Source organism: Battus philenor, unplaced genomic scaffold (assembly GCF_028537555.1).
Source record: "Battus philenor isolate CCGP_79_NKW_IND1 unplaced genomic scaffold, ilBatPhil1.0.hap1 SCAF_6, whole genome shotgun sequence".
NCBI classification, from domain to species: domain Eukaryota; kingdom Metazoa; phylum Arthropoda; class Insecta; order Lepidoptera; family Papilionidae; genus Battus; species Battus philenor.
The window spans coordinates 11,953,393-11,969,594 of NW_027181726.1; the positions used below are offsets into that span (position 1 = coordinate 11,953,393).

The window sequence follows — 16,202 nt, forward strand, 5'->3', positions numbered from 1 at the left end:
TCGCAGTATTTCGCTCTAAGCCATTAGCCTACTTATTTAGAGCGAATTTAACTATTGCAATATTGATTTTTCACTCTAACTGTGGGGTGTAAGTTGCTTTATAACGTATTGCGCTTACATCAAATTCTAAGCTAGAATATTGAAGCTATTCATTGGGTATAAAAATTGTTTAAAAACAAAAAATATTCACGTCCTTTTAAACATAAAACTAAAAGCAAATATGAATGCCTTTTGATAAAAAAAATTGTATATAAATAACATGTCGGATTCATTCATAAATTCAGAGTCGAAACAAAAGTAAGCATTTATGTAGCTAAAATAATGCATAAATGAATGTTTTTGAACTAACTAACAAAAGTTTTAAAAGAAAGCAAGAGTGTAAAATGAGAAAAGATATCATACGCAATAAATTATATCTGTGCTGTTTAATAAAATCATTTTTCCTAGTCGTTTGAGCAATTAAAAACGTTATTATGTTTCATAGTAAGTATAAGTTATTTTTAAACTATAGATATCTCGATTCATAAAAGAAATAACTTTGTTAGACTTCGATCCGTCATTAGAACGTGTTTTCCTCATTAAGGGAGTTCATTTAGACGAAATTTTACGCATAAGATTTATAATAAAAAAAAATATAAGAAGTAATAACTACATATTAATCACTTCCTTAATTGTTGATACGAAGCTTTTATATATTATTAAAAGCCGTATATGCTAGAAAAACAGATTTAAAAATTCTATATATACACTATAAGCCTATATAAACTTATTTAATCGTAGTTTATTATTTTACAGTAGAAACACAAGCTAAGGATACGTAATTTTATATTTTATTACAATAAATACCTTTTTGCAAAATCATAAAAAAATACTTGATAATTATGAATAAACCTTAGTATTTTTATTTATTTATTCACATTATTATTAACTGGTCATTTAAAGTACACCGCAAGAGAAATTTTAGAAGCTGGACTTAATAAAAACTAGAATCAAGTCGAGATTCCCTATAATTGCATCATCCAACTTAAAATAAAGCTATATCTAAACGGGTTCTAAATCTGAGAAAATCCCACGGTAATGTACCTCGAATTTTTTTGTGTTCTCTTTTACAAATACTCCTGTCCCTGATTACATTGTTAAAACTACTGTATTAAACTGACTTTTGTTCCTGAAACTAATCGATGGAAAAATTAACAACATTAAAAACTTTGTTTTATTAATAACAGATATGTAATTTATTAATACATATATGATATGAGAACGCTTTTTGAAGGTTTTATACAATAGTTGCGACTTGCTTCTGCCCCAAAACAGTAATAAGAAAAAAATATTACTTAGTTTTAAATATTTCACAGCCAATGAAATTACTACATTAAAAATCACTTTAAGCTTAAAAATAAGACTTATTAAGCCGTAATAATGTTTTTTTTTAATAACACGGTTAGTGTGACTTTTTATCACATACATAAAAGTTAAAACCTTTACGGGAAAGTTATTAAAAAGCCTTAAAACATTAGTTACACTAAGTAGAAGATTTAAAAATCGTTAAATAATACAATATTATAATATTATATTATAATAAAAATGCAATAAAAAAAATATTATGTAACTGTTACCGTCTTATTTAAATATAAAATACATGCTATATAAGTTAAAACAGTATATTTTCAGCTACGGATGCCAACTGCTGCAGCTAACATAATTTATATATCTATAAAAATAATAGTTAGCCAATTAATAAAGTGATCACTCGAAAACATGTAACATCAATTTATTTTTACTATTAGAATGCGATAACAGAATAACTACTGACTGTACAAAGTCTGCCGGGACTGCTAATATTCGATAAATACACTAAGCACTATCAAAGTCAAGAATTAATAGAACCTTATACATGTTTATAACTAAACATAAACTTATTAAAGAAGGCAGTGCAGTATAAAAATAGAAATAATAATTAAAGAGTTTTAATCTTTATTTAAATTATTGAAAAAATAAATAACTATTAGATGTTAGTTATATCGACACAAAATATTCTAATCAATTCATAGATTAATTAGGTACAACCACAACATATTTCTAACTTATAATAAAATAAAATACAACAACAGTTTTTTTTCTTCTAAATATTTTGTATATGATTCTGTATTTCAATTCAATTACTGCATTTCTTTATCAGAAAACATCAAGAAGTTAAATCTTGGTAATGGGTCCGAATTTAACGAACGCTGTTCGTAAGGCCGTTTGATAATCAGTCACTCGCAGTTGTTATCCGCCGCCAACCTGAGCCACCTTTAAAGTTGTTTAAACGGGAAACTTGCTCCGGGACTGAAGCCAAATTGGGAGTATATTTATCTCAGCGAGGGAGTCGATTTAAAGGCAAAATCACGCGAGCACACAGAGCCATTATCGCCGACGCGGGATTCCCAGGCCGCGCCAACTCTATGAATCTAATCCAGAGGATTTAGCCGCTGATTTACAGCCGAGCGAGGCCAACGGGGGCGCGACTGCTTGAAAGAAAAGTGATAATGTCTTAATCCTACCACACTTGAGTTTTCTCGCGTTCGCCCACCCTCAATTTTATGGTCGCCCGCCCAGACGGCACGTTTTGATTTATGATTTCAATAATTAAGAATTCTAAGGTGCAATTTGAATTTGGAAGCCGCGGTGTCTGGGGGCCTGCGGGAGGTCGACGCGTGTATATTATTGCTGCGAGGGAAAGGGTCTTTCCTCACCTTTCGTTCTCGAACAATATGGAATCCGCGGAAAATTGGAATTTCCACAAATTAAGACAAACATTTCTCATGAAATAGAAGTAAGTCTTGTTACCATATGCACAAATAGAACTCAATATAATTGAAAAAATTGTTAACAAATACAGTTATAAAATTATAGGCGAAATAATACGTGAACTATTTTTGTATAAACACTACTCGGGACAATAAAAACATTTTTTCATACTATGCCGACATTTAGTTTACCAATAACTAGACAAAAAATTTTTTTATAGATTATTACACGACCAATTGAACCTACTTTTAAAAAATTCAGACACTCTTAATGTTTATTACAAATTTAAAAACGCAACAACATTCAAACTTGAATGACTAGACAAGAAATATAGTCAAGTCAAAATAAAAATAGTTCAAGAAAAATTATCGGCTTAAAGGTATTAAGTATATTCTATAGAAAATCGCCACATAGATTTAAATCATCAGTTTTAAATATGATGCTGAAAAATAAAAATGAACATTATTACTTCTTCAATGATGTTACTGGCTAATATGTTTAAATCGACGTTGTGTCAAATTAATGGTGAATAAGGGTGCTTTAGATAATAACGTAATATACTTATTAATTCTGAGAGATCTCATGAGGTATATCTTAATAAAAACATGGTTAAACCTGGTGTATCATTGGTATTACATTTTATATTAAAGCTTTCGTGTTCTGCTTGGCGGTATAGCACTATATATGTCTATAACGCCCCCTAATCTATAGGCATTACAATTAACGCGGCCCCGAGATAACCCGCCACTCGGCACCCGCTGATAAAGGTCCGGACTAGTACTAGTTTAAACCGGTTAAGCAACCACCGCCCTCGGGGTTTATCTAATTACGCTTCGCCAACACGTAAGCGTTTTCGCAAACGCAAATTCGTGCGTTACAACCCTTCTGCGAGCTTCTGAAAACGTTTCACGTTTCGGACAATTTCTGTTAAGAACGGTACAGACTGAGGGGTGCGTCACGTACGTAAATGTTTGCCGGGCGACCGTACTATCGGCATTCCGAGCTTCCGGTAGCCTCCCCGCGGCTACCTTCGTCAAGGACCATCGATTACTATCTAAAGTAGAAACGGGCGCATATTGCACAACTCTCGGGGAATATCGGAGATCAATAAATTAAGTTGAATTGCTTTACGCACTTATAACTTTTCCTTTTCCGATTTCTTTAGTTAATATATATCCTATTCACGTCCAATAAATCGAAGTTAATTATAAATTTATGTGCATTACAATAAGTGACTTGATATATTATTGTTGGCGCTGGGGACGTTCAAGTTTTGCAATCGCATTAGGGGAATTAAAAAACAAATTTAAATATTTATAATTGATTTGATTCAAAATCTACGAAATGTGCGTTATTATGGAAATTAAACAAACAAATTGGATTAACAGTAAACAAAAATATAAATATTTCGAATTAATATTTAAGATACATTATTTTACAAATATAAAAAATATAATTAATTAAATCTTTCGGGAAAGCATTAACGAATATAATTTAAAATGAAAATGAATTCTTTAAAATGCAATGATTTAATTTGTGTATGTAAAGTGCGCTTTAACTAACGTAGCTAATTTGTGCTTCTTAGAGCGCTTGAATTACATTTTTACGAAAGGAAGTAATTAAAAATGCAAGCTCAATAATTCAATATTAATAATTAATTTTCTCGACGAAATAAAAATCGTATTAATTATTTTAATTTAATAAAATTAGTGAACAAAGTAAAAATAAAAATATTTAGTTATTTTTACAGTTAATATAACAAACCTCTTTTATTACGACATAACTTGTCAATTTGACACGTTTGTAAAACTTTTTGCAAAGTTTGCTTGACCGCGAAACATTAAAGAATTAGATCAACCAAAACTAGCTATGTTCTTTATAATATCTGATATAAAAATACTGTTTGTTGTAACAATTGCTTTAAATTTTCAACTCTCAAAATATATGGTACGATATCGTTTCGTATTGATTCCGTGCCAACCTGAAATGAGAATCCCTCACTTAACGCTAAATAAATTTTTAATTAATTCCTATTTGATTGATTTGCCCTTGTCAAAATCATAAAATTGGTCTGAAAGCTCTTGAGTGAAATGGTTTTTACGTGGGAACGATTTTTGTGCAGTTAAACTTAATTACGAAGTGCTTTTTTTGTGATGACGTCGGATTGGAAGCGCCGAGAATCATTTCCGCGTAAAAATATTTTGATTGTGGATGGAAAATCGAATCGCAAGTACAAACAATACTCTTACTATATAATTGTTTAATATTATATGTCAATCGGAAAAGATTTGACTAATATGTTTGTTTCAGGACCACGACGCTGCCACATTCGTCATTAACACAAATAAATAAAAGAAGACTGGAGATAGGGGTAGACATAGAAGCATTTCGTGTAAACGATAGGAGATTTGAGTGTATTGGTAACGAGAAATCCATGGATGAGCAGGCGATCCATAAGCGTCGGCGACATCTTATAGAAAACGAACACACGGAAGACTCCGATATGTTGCAGCACACCTTCGCAAGCAAATTATCTCAGTCTTTACGGCAGCCGGGAGAGGACGAAGAGAATTTATTTCGGGAAACCCAAGCAGCTTTAATGACTCTTTCAGGGAATTGGTCGCGTGATCAACGATTTTTAAACAGCAGCGACGAAAACGACGGCAATGATTTTGATCACCTTTTCGATGACAAAAGATCTGATAAAATGCTTCCGTCCTCACCATCACAGTCGTCAGAAAGTGCCGAAGCGTCACAAAAAAGTTTTATATTGCGAAGTCTCAACGAAGAACACAATAACTGCGATTCTAATGAGGATCACAAACAGCAACCATCTTACTCCGACAGGGAAAAGAGTATCGAAGACGACGGTCATAGTAGATACTCCAATCACTACGACGGGCCTAACTTCGACGAACTCGTGGACTCCTCTTCAAACGAACTTGAAATAGACATGTCAGATAGAAACGACGACGAGGATAAGGATTTAAAACTGAAGCGCAATAGTGAGATGCTTGCTGTTAACAAGCAATCACTTTACAACGCATACAAGGCGGCAACAGCGGCTCTGCCGTTTTCGACTCAGTCTGCGTTCAAACCACCGGCTGAGGTGAAACATAAAATCCCTCAGACGACGTTCCCAAGCGAGCCTTTCGGCGGGTATTCAAATGAACATGAGAAGAGCTCAGGACCCAAGGTGTCGAAGCAATACACGGTTTTGCAGCCGGCGGGCGCCGGGTCCAGGGCGGCAACGGCGTTACAGGAGGCGCGGACTGTACCTTCAACGCAGCCGGCGCGAGATTCAAGAATTTTCTCGTCGCTTTCTCCGCCGCCACCCCGAGGTGCGACGCTCTACAGAACATCCTCAAACTTTCTTAACGACCTTACTCTCTTGCTCTAGACTAACTTTGTTCGAAGGTCACGCCGTTACCTCTTGTTTTATTCGACCGATGTGACTGACTTCCTTAACGTCTATTTTTATATAAGTATTTTCTTGTTAAGATAACTTTAATAGTAAAATACAAATACGTTGAATAGAGAAGTAATAACAATGGTGTTATTATTGAATTCTATTGTCATACTTAACAGATTTCAGCTCCAAAAATCATGTGTCATTTGTGAGACATCTCTCATATGTAGGAAACTCCACCTACGTAATATATAATACCTAAATGTTTTCGTCGTATTGCCGGCCGATAGCTGGGTTTACGTGCAATAAAAACGGGTCAGGGCAGGCGTTGGGCGGGGCGTTGCTACGCCGCCCTGCGTCAGCTGAAAGAAAAATCGGCAGTAAGGTCGCGCAGCCGCCTGACGTTCTTTATTTTTTCTTTAGAACTTGTCGACGGGAGGGCACGGGGGCTGGGCGGGGCCGCGCAGGTACGCCCCGCAGACACGCCCCCCGTATCGATCACCCCCCGCCCATGCCTGCTGATTAAGAAAATTCTAATTCGTGTACTGGTCGATTTGTTCGCAGAAGGCAACAAGTGTCCTACTCCTGGCTGCAATGGGCAGGGCCACGTCACTGGACTTTACACGCACCACCGTAGGTGAGTTTTCGATGACCGTCATGTATTTCAGTTCACGAAGGCCTCATCAAAACAGTCAAATGCTACGTATGTTTAAAGTTTACACCTAATTTTCAAAAACCGCTCCTTTTAAGAAAATATCTATTAATTAACAATAGCGAAGTGTAATTTATTACTCCATATTTCTACTGCATAAACTGATCAGAGCATATTTTTTCCCTCAGTCTGTCAGGATGCCCAAGAAAGGATAAAGTTACCCCAGAGAGTAAGTAACGCAGTGACGAACATTACGTTATAGCTTCTTACTGTATCATTTCTTTAATTATTCATGTTTCGTGATAATTATGAAGAATATACTTCATCAAGGTTTATTCTAATAATTATTTTGAATATTAAATTATGAACTAATTAAAAAAGCTAATCTACGAAGCAATGAATAAGTTATTAGTCATTCAATTTAATTTAATTGCTATAATTAGTTTATTAGATAAATTTTATTGCATTTGATTTTTTTTTATCTTTTGTTGTTTTTGGTGTTTAGATTCATTGTAGGTTTTTTAAAAACAATTACATAACGTAATGTCAACACACGAAATTCGCAAACAAGTTTGTCAGTTCAGCTTAAAAAATGTATATGTATGCGATGTCTTAATATAAAAATATATTTCAAATTGAGAAGAATGGAAGAGTATCAGTAATTTACACAAGGAGCTATGTTTGTTCTTCAAGTACACAAAGTACTTAGTACTTATTTTATTATTATTAATAGGTTTAATAGGATATAATAGGTTACGAGTACCAATATTAAAAACCAATGACCGTGTTTACATTAAAAAATAATTGAATTCACTAAAATGATTATGGCTGTGGTAATCTATTATTATATATATAAATCTATTATTATATATTTTACTAGCTTTTTAATATTTTACAAGCTCTCTTAGCAAATAAAATCTTAATGAATAATGAAAAACAGTAACAAGTATTCTTGTCAACAGACAGAGAAAAACATTTTTATGACAAAATAGATAAACCATTAAAAATAACATTTCATTTTTACAAAAAGTCTTATTAGTTTCTACAACACGAGACATCTTATAATACATAAATATAGAAAGTATACATAACGTCACATTTTATGTATAACATAGTCGACTTTCGATACTTCGGATATACATAAATGTTTATTGACAGAAACATTCACTTTGACATTAGTCAATTTATATTAATAGCGATAAATAAATGATCGAATCAGGAATGATAAAATTCATTGAGAAACGAAAGTAACAAAGCCCAGCCAATTTGAAGTGGCAGTAAGGCACATAAATATAAGCAGAACAGATGGCCACTACGACGGCGCAGTGCACGACCAGGGTTGTCTTTTGATCTTGTGGTTCTCCACCCAGGTCGCTGGAAGACACTGAATGCAAGCCGCCTCCAACAAGTTTTATTGTAATAGGTGGTGGCTTATATTCAGTAGTGGACATTCGAAGGTCTATATGATGATGAAGAATGATGACAAAAAAGCTCTCGAGCGATCAGGGTGACTTATAATATAGGCTCCAGTCCATCATGATGTAGAGTAGAGTTAGTCAGTAATGCTTTAAGTAAGCTTTAGCTTTTTTCATGAAGCCGTACTGTATTAGATTAGAATCAACGTGCGTTAGCAGACACAACTCGACTCATGCAAATTTAATTAATGATATTCTTGTATTAAACTAGTTTTGGCACTCCACGAGACAATCTTGAAGTGCCCAACACCGGGCTGCAACGGACGAGGTCACGTGAGCTCCAACAGAAGCACACACCGTTCTCTTTCCGGCTGCCCCACTGCAGCTGCACGCAAAGCTGCCGCTCGGTCACAACGTGCCAGGCCTGCAGGTTCGCTCATAATCCATATACACTTTCTCATATATCGTATTCTGTCAATGCAGTAAAATAAGCTATAAATACCTCAGTACATTTTTAGGCCTTGACTTTACGGTTCTTGGTTCTCTGTTATCGAGTGATTTATTTAGTATTCTTTATTATACACTCTAGTATAAATTTAAATAGTTTCATAATAATAAACAAAAAAGCGGTCACAATCTCTTACAGACAACCAAAGTATGGAAACGGTAGAGGTAAAAATAATGGGTAGTTAACGTGTACAAAACACATATATTTAAACATGTATAAGAAAATAACATAAATACTCATAATAAATAATGAGTAATATATATTACGGTATAATATATATTATAAAAATAACATAATAAATAGAAACATCAAACTGATGTGGATCGCACTTGCCTCAGAAAGAATAAAGAAACAGTGGAATTTACTTATATATACTTCCAATTTATTACGTTTTTTATGTTCTTTATATATTACATAAAACACTAGTTGTCTCTTCACCACTTCGTGTAGCTGCACTGCCTTTTGTGACTGTAATTTCATGGTAATTTTACATTTTATTTGAGCTAAAGTTTGAAAAAGTACTTTTTTGTAATAAAAAGCACCTCAATCCTCCTTGCGACTGGAATATTACTAATTCCTTTCTTAACTAGCCTCTATCGAGTGTTAGAAATATCCCTACCCAATTTCTAGTCTCTAAGTATATATCAACATACATAAGTATATATCTCTTATATGTTATGGATTGCCGTTCGATTCATATTTATAGCTCTCTTATCATGTTTTAATTTATTTATCTGTAGGATTTCATTCATTTTCCCACGGAGGTCCAGCTATCATTAGATACTCAAAATGCTATCTAGTATTCATATTGAATCAGGTTCGCAGATTCTTGCGCTATAAGACCAGAAATTATGGTCAGAATTTCATCGGCCTAGACTTTTACCGTGAATAACGAGGAACACCTGATATTTGTTATTTTTCATTCATAGACGCAAACACTCCAATTTCTTATCTTCTAACCTAAAAATCACATTCGTTTAAATTAATAATCATATATAACTTAATGATTATGATATTTTTAGGTTATTCTAAAATAAAAATTATCGTTTTTTTTATTTATTGTTAATGTAGTACCATCACTACCGCATGCAACAATAAGCGCGACCGTCGATTCAAACGCGTCTCGTGAACGTGAAAGAGAACGGGAAAGAGAAAGAGAACGTGAAAGAGAAAGAGAGCGTGAGCGCGAACGAGAACGCGAACGTGAAAGAGAACGAGAACGGGAAAGGGAACGAGAAAGAGAACGGGAACGGGAAAGAGAACTCGAAAGAGAACGGCAGTTGGAACGCGAGCGTGAATTGGAATTAGAACGAGAGCAAGCGGCATCCCCGCCTAGCCCCGAAGTGAAGAGCGAAGTCCCCGAGCTGCTGGTGCCGAAGCGCGAGGCCGCCGAGCCCGAGCGCGACTCCCCCGCCGGGATGGAGACGCGCCACGCCGGCTACGGCGCGCCGCCCGACCAGCGCTCGCCTTACGAGCGGCCCCCGGACGACCACGTGCGATCCTACAGGTACGTGATACTCTGAACTTATGATCAGGAGAACACACAAATGAGGAGATGAACAAAGGTCACCGACTTAGCACGAAAAATTTCTTCTCTGATGTAGCAGTTGGCACTCCGCATCACTGCACTGGACCGTCGAATTACCCGAGGTCACGAGAAGTCGCTAGATGCTAACAGCATAAGACTGCACATTATGGCGATCTTTGGAGGACTATGCCTTGCAGTGGGCGTCTACCGTCTGACATGTTAAGGATATCTACAAAGTATTGCTTATATAGGGTTATATTATAATGTTTTAAGCTCTTATACCACATATTCTTACAAATTATATAAAATGATACTATTAAGTATTATTAAATGACATTTGTTTAATTTTTATATTGAAATTTGACTGGCCTATGACTTCTGGTATTATCACTTTAAATATATTCTTATTAATATATTCTTTCACACTTTTAAAAAAGCCTTTAATGGTTATTGGTTTAATTACTCTGTACATAGAGCTTAATGTTAAATTTCACAATTAAAATATCGATTTTTGTAGATCATTTCGCACTGAGACTTAAGTTTTATCCTCGCTTGTACATCTGAATTTCAAATTATATTCGTAGCCAAATGAACGATGCCCGCTACGGCTACGAGCCTCGATGCTACGAAGCCACTCCTGCGTTTGAGCGATACGATCCCGCGCAGTGTCCGCAACGTCCATACGGGTGGGAGGATGAGCGATACCACGACCCCCACCTGCCTACACCAATGAAAACAGATCAGTCCGAACAGGAGACGAGCTCCGGCCCGATATACCCTAGGTAATAAGACAATTGTTAGTGTTCTTAGCAGCTTAAATATTTTCAATTACAAAGTTTTAACATAAGAAATGCCTAATATGTGGTAAACGAGGTACCTTACACACGCTATTCCTATAATGTTGAAATTCGTTTCGTTAAAAAAAATTGAATGCAAGTACAATCCTTCGGTGCAGACCAATGTACCACTACGAAGCCAGTAGCGGAGTAGGGGGCGTGGGAGGCGTGGGAGGAGTTGGAGGAGTGGGAGGAGTGGGTGGCATGGCGCCTGGTGTCCCCCCCGGCTTCTCCGCGATTAATCTTTCGGTGAAGATCGCAGCGGCGCAGGCTCAGCGACCCCGTAGCCCTACGCCCCGCGACCCACGCGACCCCCGTCCGGCTATAGATCTCTCAACTTCCAGTGGTAGTCCACAGGTGAGATCTCACATCCCAAATTATTATAACCGCTTTTATTATCTGATGCATTTCAATTTCGTAGCTCCTTATCTTAAATTCTAAAAGGCCATTTTTACAACAGGGTCCATACGCATCCCCGGTGTACACAAGCGCCGGTGGCGGAAGCGGGGGCGGAGCCCGAGGCAGTCCACAGCCAGGCGCTTCGCCCCAACTCACAGCCAGCCCCCAGGTGCCAAGTCCACAGGGTCAGACCCTTGACCTTAGTGTGTCCCGTTTACCACATAGGTGAGGCATATTAAGATAGGCTTACTAAGTACTTACTCTTTAGATGCTATACCAAAATGCCCTATTTATTGTTCCTTATTCATAAACAACTTTTTTATTCTAATAATTTTTAAATATATACTTGTTTGTCAATAGTCGAGGCTTCCCTGGTGGTGTTTCATACAGTCGAGAGTCAACACCGGACAGCGGCGGCAGTCATCCGTATCTAGAAGCATATCATAGAGATGCTGCAGGTAAATGTCATATTCATAAATCTTGCTTTAAGACCAAACTTTTATTGCTGCCCAAAAGGGATTTGCAGATTTCGCGGGTTCGAGACGGCAGGGCGCATACGGCATCTAACCTAAAACTTGTTTTATATATTGCTCTTGTTAATTGCATTACATAAGAAGTGTAATGATCATGTAATTCGTTACATTTTTTAATTTTTTTCTTCATTGTCGTAAGTAAATATCAGGTATACTAATTCGATGAAATTTTTTTCCTATAGTTGAGAAAAACTTTCAAACAGCAGTATTTATACCAATCCAAAAAAAACAGAAAAGTAAAAACATAAAAGTTTTTAATATTGTATAGGACAAATAGGTTAGTAAATTTGGTTCTCTGTAATGTTTATAACAGTTTCATATTTATTTTAGTCTTTTGTCAATATTCACAGAATGTATTTCACCTTGCTACGTGGATAAGCTATGGTGGCTTAAAACAAATTGCGAAAATTGAAGCCCGTTATTACTAACAGCGCCGTGTAAACCTCGCTAGCGGAACATGTTGCTTGTCAAAATGTTGCTAATAAAATGTAGCAGGCGCTTCTACAAATGTGTACAACATTATTTCTGACTATTCTTATGATAAAATAACGCTATATATTCTTTATAACAAGCGACATTTATTATAAATATCTTTTTTATTTTAATAAATTCTTTGTCACGAATTATCGCTGTTGATGTTTTGCCCAAATCTCGGAGCCTCGGTTCGAGCAAACACGACTGATTATTTTATTAAATTTTAAAAATATTTTTTCATCATGAGTTTTTAGATATTTTTACACCTCAGGATACTTACGACGTGTGGATGTCCAACACCGGACTTCTAATCACGTCCATGTTGTTTTCAATTGCTAAAAACTTTATGTAATATAAAAATTTAAATAAACGGAATATAATCTATTGAAACTTTTATGTTTCAATATTTTTTATCATACATTTTTACGGATTGATATTTCTCAGTGTTTTCCTTCACTGTCAGTATTGATCCTGCCGAAAATATAGATCACAACCAATGATGACAAATCACTCTTTTATAATAGTCCGGTCGGATCCGCGCTACCGCGCGTTTTATACAACTAAATATTTGACATGCGGTACACTGTTTTTAATTATTTATTAATCTTCTATAAAAATAAAAAAAATATTACCATAAAGATTGCTAAGCGCAAAACTTGTGAACGGCTCCACCAATTCTGCCATTTTTATTTCATAATTTTAAAACTCGCGAAAGGTTCTTGTGGAAGAGAAATTGAAATTTGTCATCAAACAAAAACATAAAAAAAGAGTGTGTACGTCCGATGGCAGAAATGATGATGAAGATTACTAAAATCCTGCTGTGTATGAAGTAAAAAAGTTATTATTGTTTTTATTTATTAAGATGTTGAATCAATAAGAAATTGATCATTCTGAAAAATATTTTATTAGGATTGCGACATGCCGATAATTTTGATAATATTACACCGGTACAGCTAGTAATAAAAAATACACTAGACGTCATTTTAACGACAGGACTTCCACTGCTTAAGATAAGCATACTCCATAGAATTCCAATAGGACTGATTGAAAGCTGACTACGTCCTGCGTCTTCAGGCAACCTTACCAGAATTTTAAGAAGAGTATTAAAGAGTATAAATGCTATATAATTACTTTAACAGGATACGGAGGAGTCAGTCCACATCCAGTTGCCGGTTATGGTCTTGGCCAACCGGATTACGCGGCAGCAGCAGCAGCGGCTGGCTACGGCGGCTACCAGTACCAATGTGGCGCTTACCCCCCTCCACCTGCCTACCCACCACATGCCCCACCATACTCACCGCCATGCTACATGCCACCACCACACGCGCCCCACGACAAACCCAAGGATAGCAGGTGAATATACAAATACACTACATCCTTCAATTGTACTGTAAAGGGATTATCAATTGAATGAAGCTATTAACTACTCGGTGTTGCCACGTTCTGAATATACATGTTCTTGAGTATTTAAAATGTTCTTAAACGAAAAATATTTCAATACATTTATTCGCGGAAGCGTTTGGATAAATTGTAAACATAGTCAAGCGGGTAGATTCTGAATGCGGGCGACATAAGGCTGGACATCATGGTGATCTTTGAGGGAAGCATATGTCTTGCAATGGGCGTCTATCAAAAACCCTAGTCCTTCTTCTTAGCGTCCGTATTTCTACTTCTTTTCTACATTTCGCTATATCCAAAACGTCTCCACCTAAGAAACCACAGCATCTCAAGCCTTTCTTTACAGAACTCATATACCGTGCACGCCATATTGCCTATATACTTGAGAATCTATAGTCTTGCTTTAGTGTAATAAAAAAAGTTTGTGAAAAATAAAAGCTTCTTACATAATCTTGCTACTGACAATAAGATGATAAAATGTATAATACATTGGAACTAACATGCTAAAACTCGTGCCTGAATGTAACACATTTGTAAAAATTAAACTCATAGTAATAATGTATTATTTTTAAATGCAATTCGCCTACTGTGTTTTGTGTGGTGGGAGAATTATTACCATAGGTATCCGAAACAGCGGTATGAATAGTTAAATTTCAAATAACATTTTATTCCCCATAGAAGACATTTTTTCCATTTAAAACACTACATTTACCTTTTGCATAAATTCCTAATACTATTGTCGCTAAACAATCATATGCACAAAAAGCTTTTTTGTTTTGAAACTTTGAAAGTTTTCTTTAATTAATAAAATTTATTATTTTTTCTATAAGTCGCTTACAAACAAAATTATTTGTTTCCATTTGTATATAATTAAAAATCGATTTTATATATTATTGTTCTATTGTCTACACTATTTCAATAAAATTATAAGTAAACTTTCTAAATTTAGTCTCAACAACTAACGACAATTTTCGTGTACGTTCTTCTTAAAAATATTGAATTCTGGAAACGTCTTTTACTGATCAACACTATAATTCACTATACGGGTTGTTTCGTTATAGGTCAAAAGTTTTAACTATTTCCAATCACCCGTTGCTGGTCACTCTGAAATAAGTTACAATAATTAATTTTTGTATTAGAATGCGACAGGACTACAACTTCTACGTCTGCATGGACAGATAATAAATAATGATTTTAATATGTAGTAATCCTATAATAATTCTGAAAAAGGTTTTTACGCATTACGTTAAAAACTTTTTTTTAAAATCTTTAATTTTTGATAACCATATATTCACCACATATTCACCCTTTTACATCTATTACCAACAAACTTTATATGATATAAGTGTTATGAGCGGACAAAAATTATAATAAGGTGATTATTATCATTCGAATCTAGATTACTATTGCTATAAACTTATTCATTCATTAGTGTTGTTTATATATGCAAATAAATATTGACAAAATCTTTCAATACAAGATACGTTACACTATTGTCTCGAAGTGTGGGATTCCAATTGTAACTAAGTCACTGCGGATCAGTCTAAATATACCAGCGCAGACGCGCTCCCGCGTATGAGCAAACAAATATAAATTAAGATAAGATATACTACGAAGCAGCAAAATACAGCTATGCGACGAAACAGGTGAGATAAATAAAAAATTAATACTCATTGACCGTTTATAATAAATTAATAACAATTATTTTTAATCTATATTAAAGTTGAAACGATAAAGATTATATTGGTTAACATTTGCATGCGGTTTATATAGAATTTCATCGCGTTAAAAGTATACAACAAATGTCAAAAGTAGAATAGGTTATATGTCTGAAAAAGACATTTATCATTTTGACCTATGTCGATAGGCGCAAGCGTATTGCATTATTACGTTTAATTTATGTGTAAAATTTACACGATGTATTTGTCGAATGTTTTATTGTTTATTTTACGATAGCTATCTTCGCGAAGAGTATTACGGGAAACCGGGTTACCGGACGCGAGAGTCGAGAGAGCTAATCCAGTGCCCGGTGGAGACGTGCGACGGCTCGGGGCACGTGTCGGGGAACTTCGCAACGCATCGCAGGCAAGCGATAATATTCGCGAACGCTCGCGAATATTCGCGGTTGCATTGCTATACACACCGTATGCGGTTTCGTGTCGTTTCGCGCCCCTCGACGCCAATTTACCCGTTTCCGACCAACGATTTGACGGCGCAATCCGAGGTTTCTCTGTGCACTAACCGCATGACGAAATGTTGA

At 35.4% G+C, this 16,202-nt stretch overlaps 1 protein-coding gene across 1 annotated transcript in view; it reads left to right on the plus strand.

Annotated features, from left to right (window-relative positions):
* The window catches only part of LOC137930365 (myelin transcription factor 1), a 276,518-nt gene that overhangs the window by 254,146 nt on the left and 6,170 nt on the right, over positions 1-16,202 (plus strand). Inside the window, exons 5-15 of the mRNA XM_068773605.1 lie at positions 5,101-6,131; positions 6,764-6,836; positions 7,040-7,080; positions 8,538-8,696; positions 9,846-10,281; positions 10,887-11,084; positions 11,258-11,280; positions 11,317-11,495; positions 11,599-11,762; positions 11,898-11,995; positions 13,684-13,897. Of these exons, the coding sequence (XP_068629706.1) occupies positions 5,101-6,131; positions 6,764-6,836; positions 7,040-7,080; positions 8,538-8,696; positions 9,846-10,281; positions 10,887-11,084; positions 11,258-11,280; positions 11,317-11,495; positions 11,599-11,762; positions 11,898-11,995; positions 13,684-13,897 (2,616 nt within the window). The remainder of the gene's footprint in view (positions 1-5,100; positions 6,132-6,763; positions 6,837-7,039; positions 7,081-8,537; positions 8,697-9,845; positions 10,282-10,886; positions 11,085-11,257; positions 11,281-11,316; positions 11,496-11,598; positions 11,763-11,897; positions 11,996-13,683; positions 13,898-16,202) is intronic.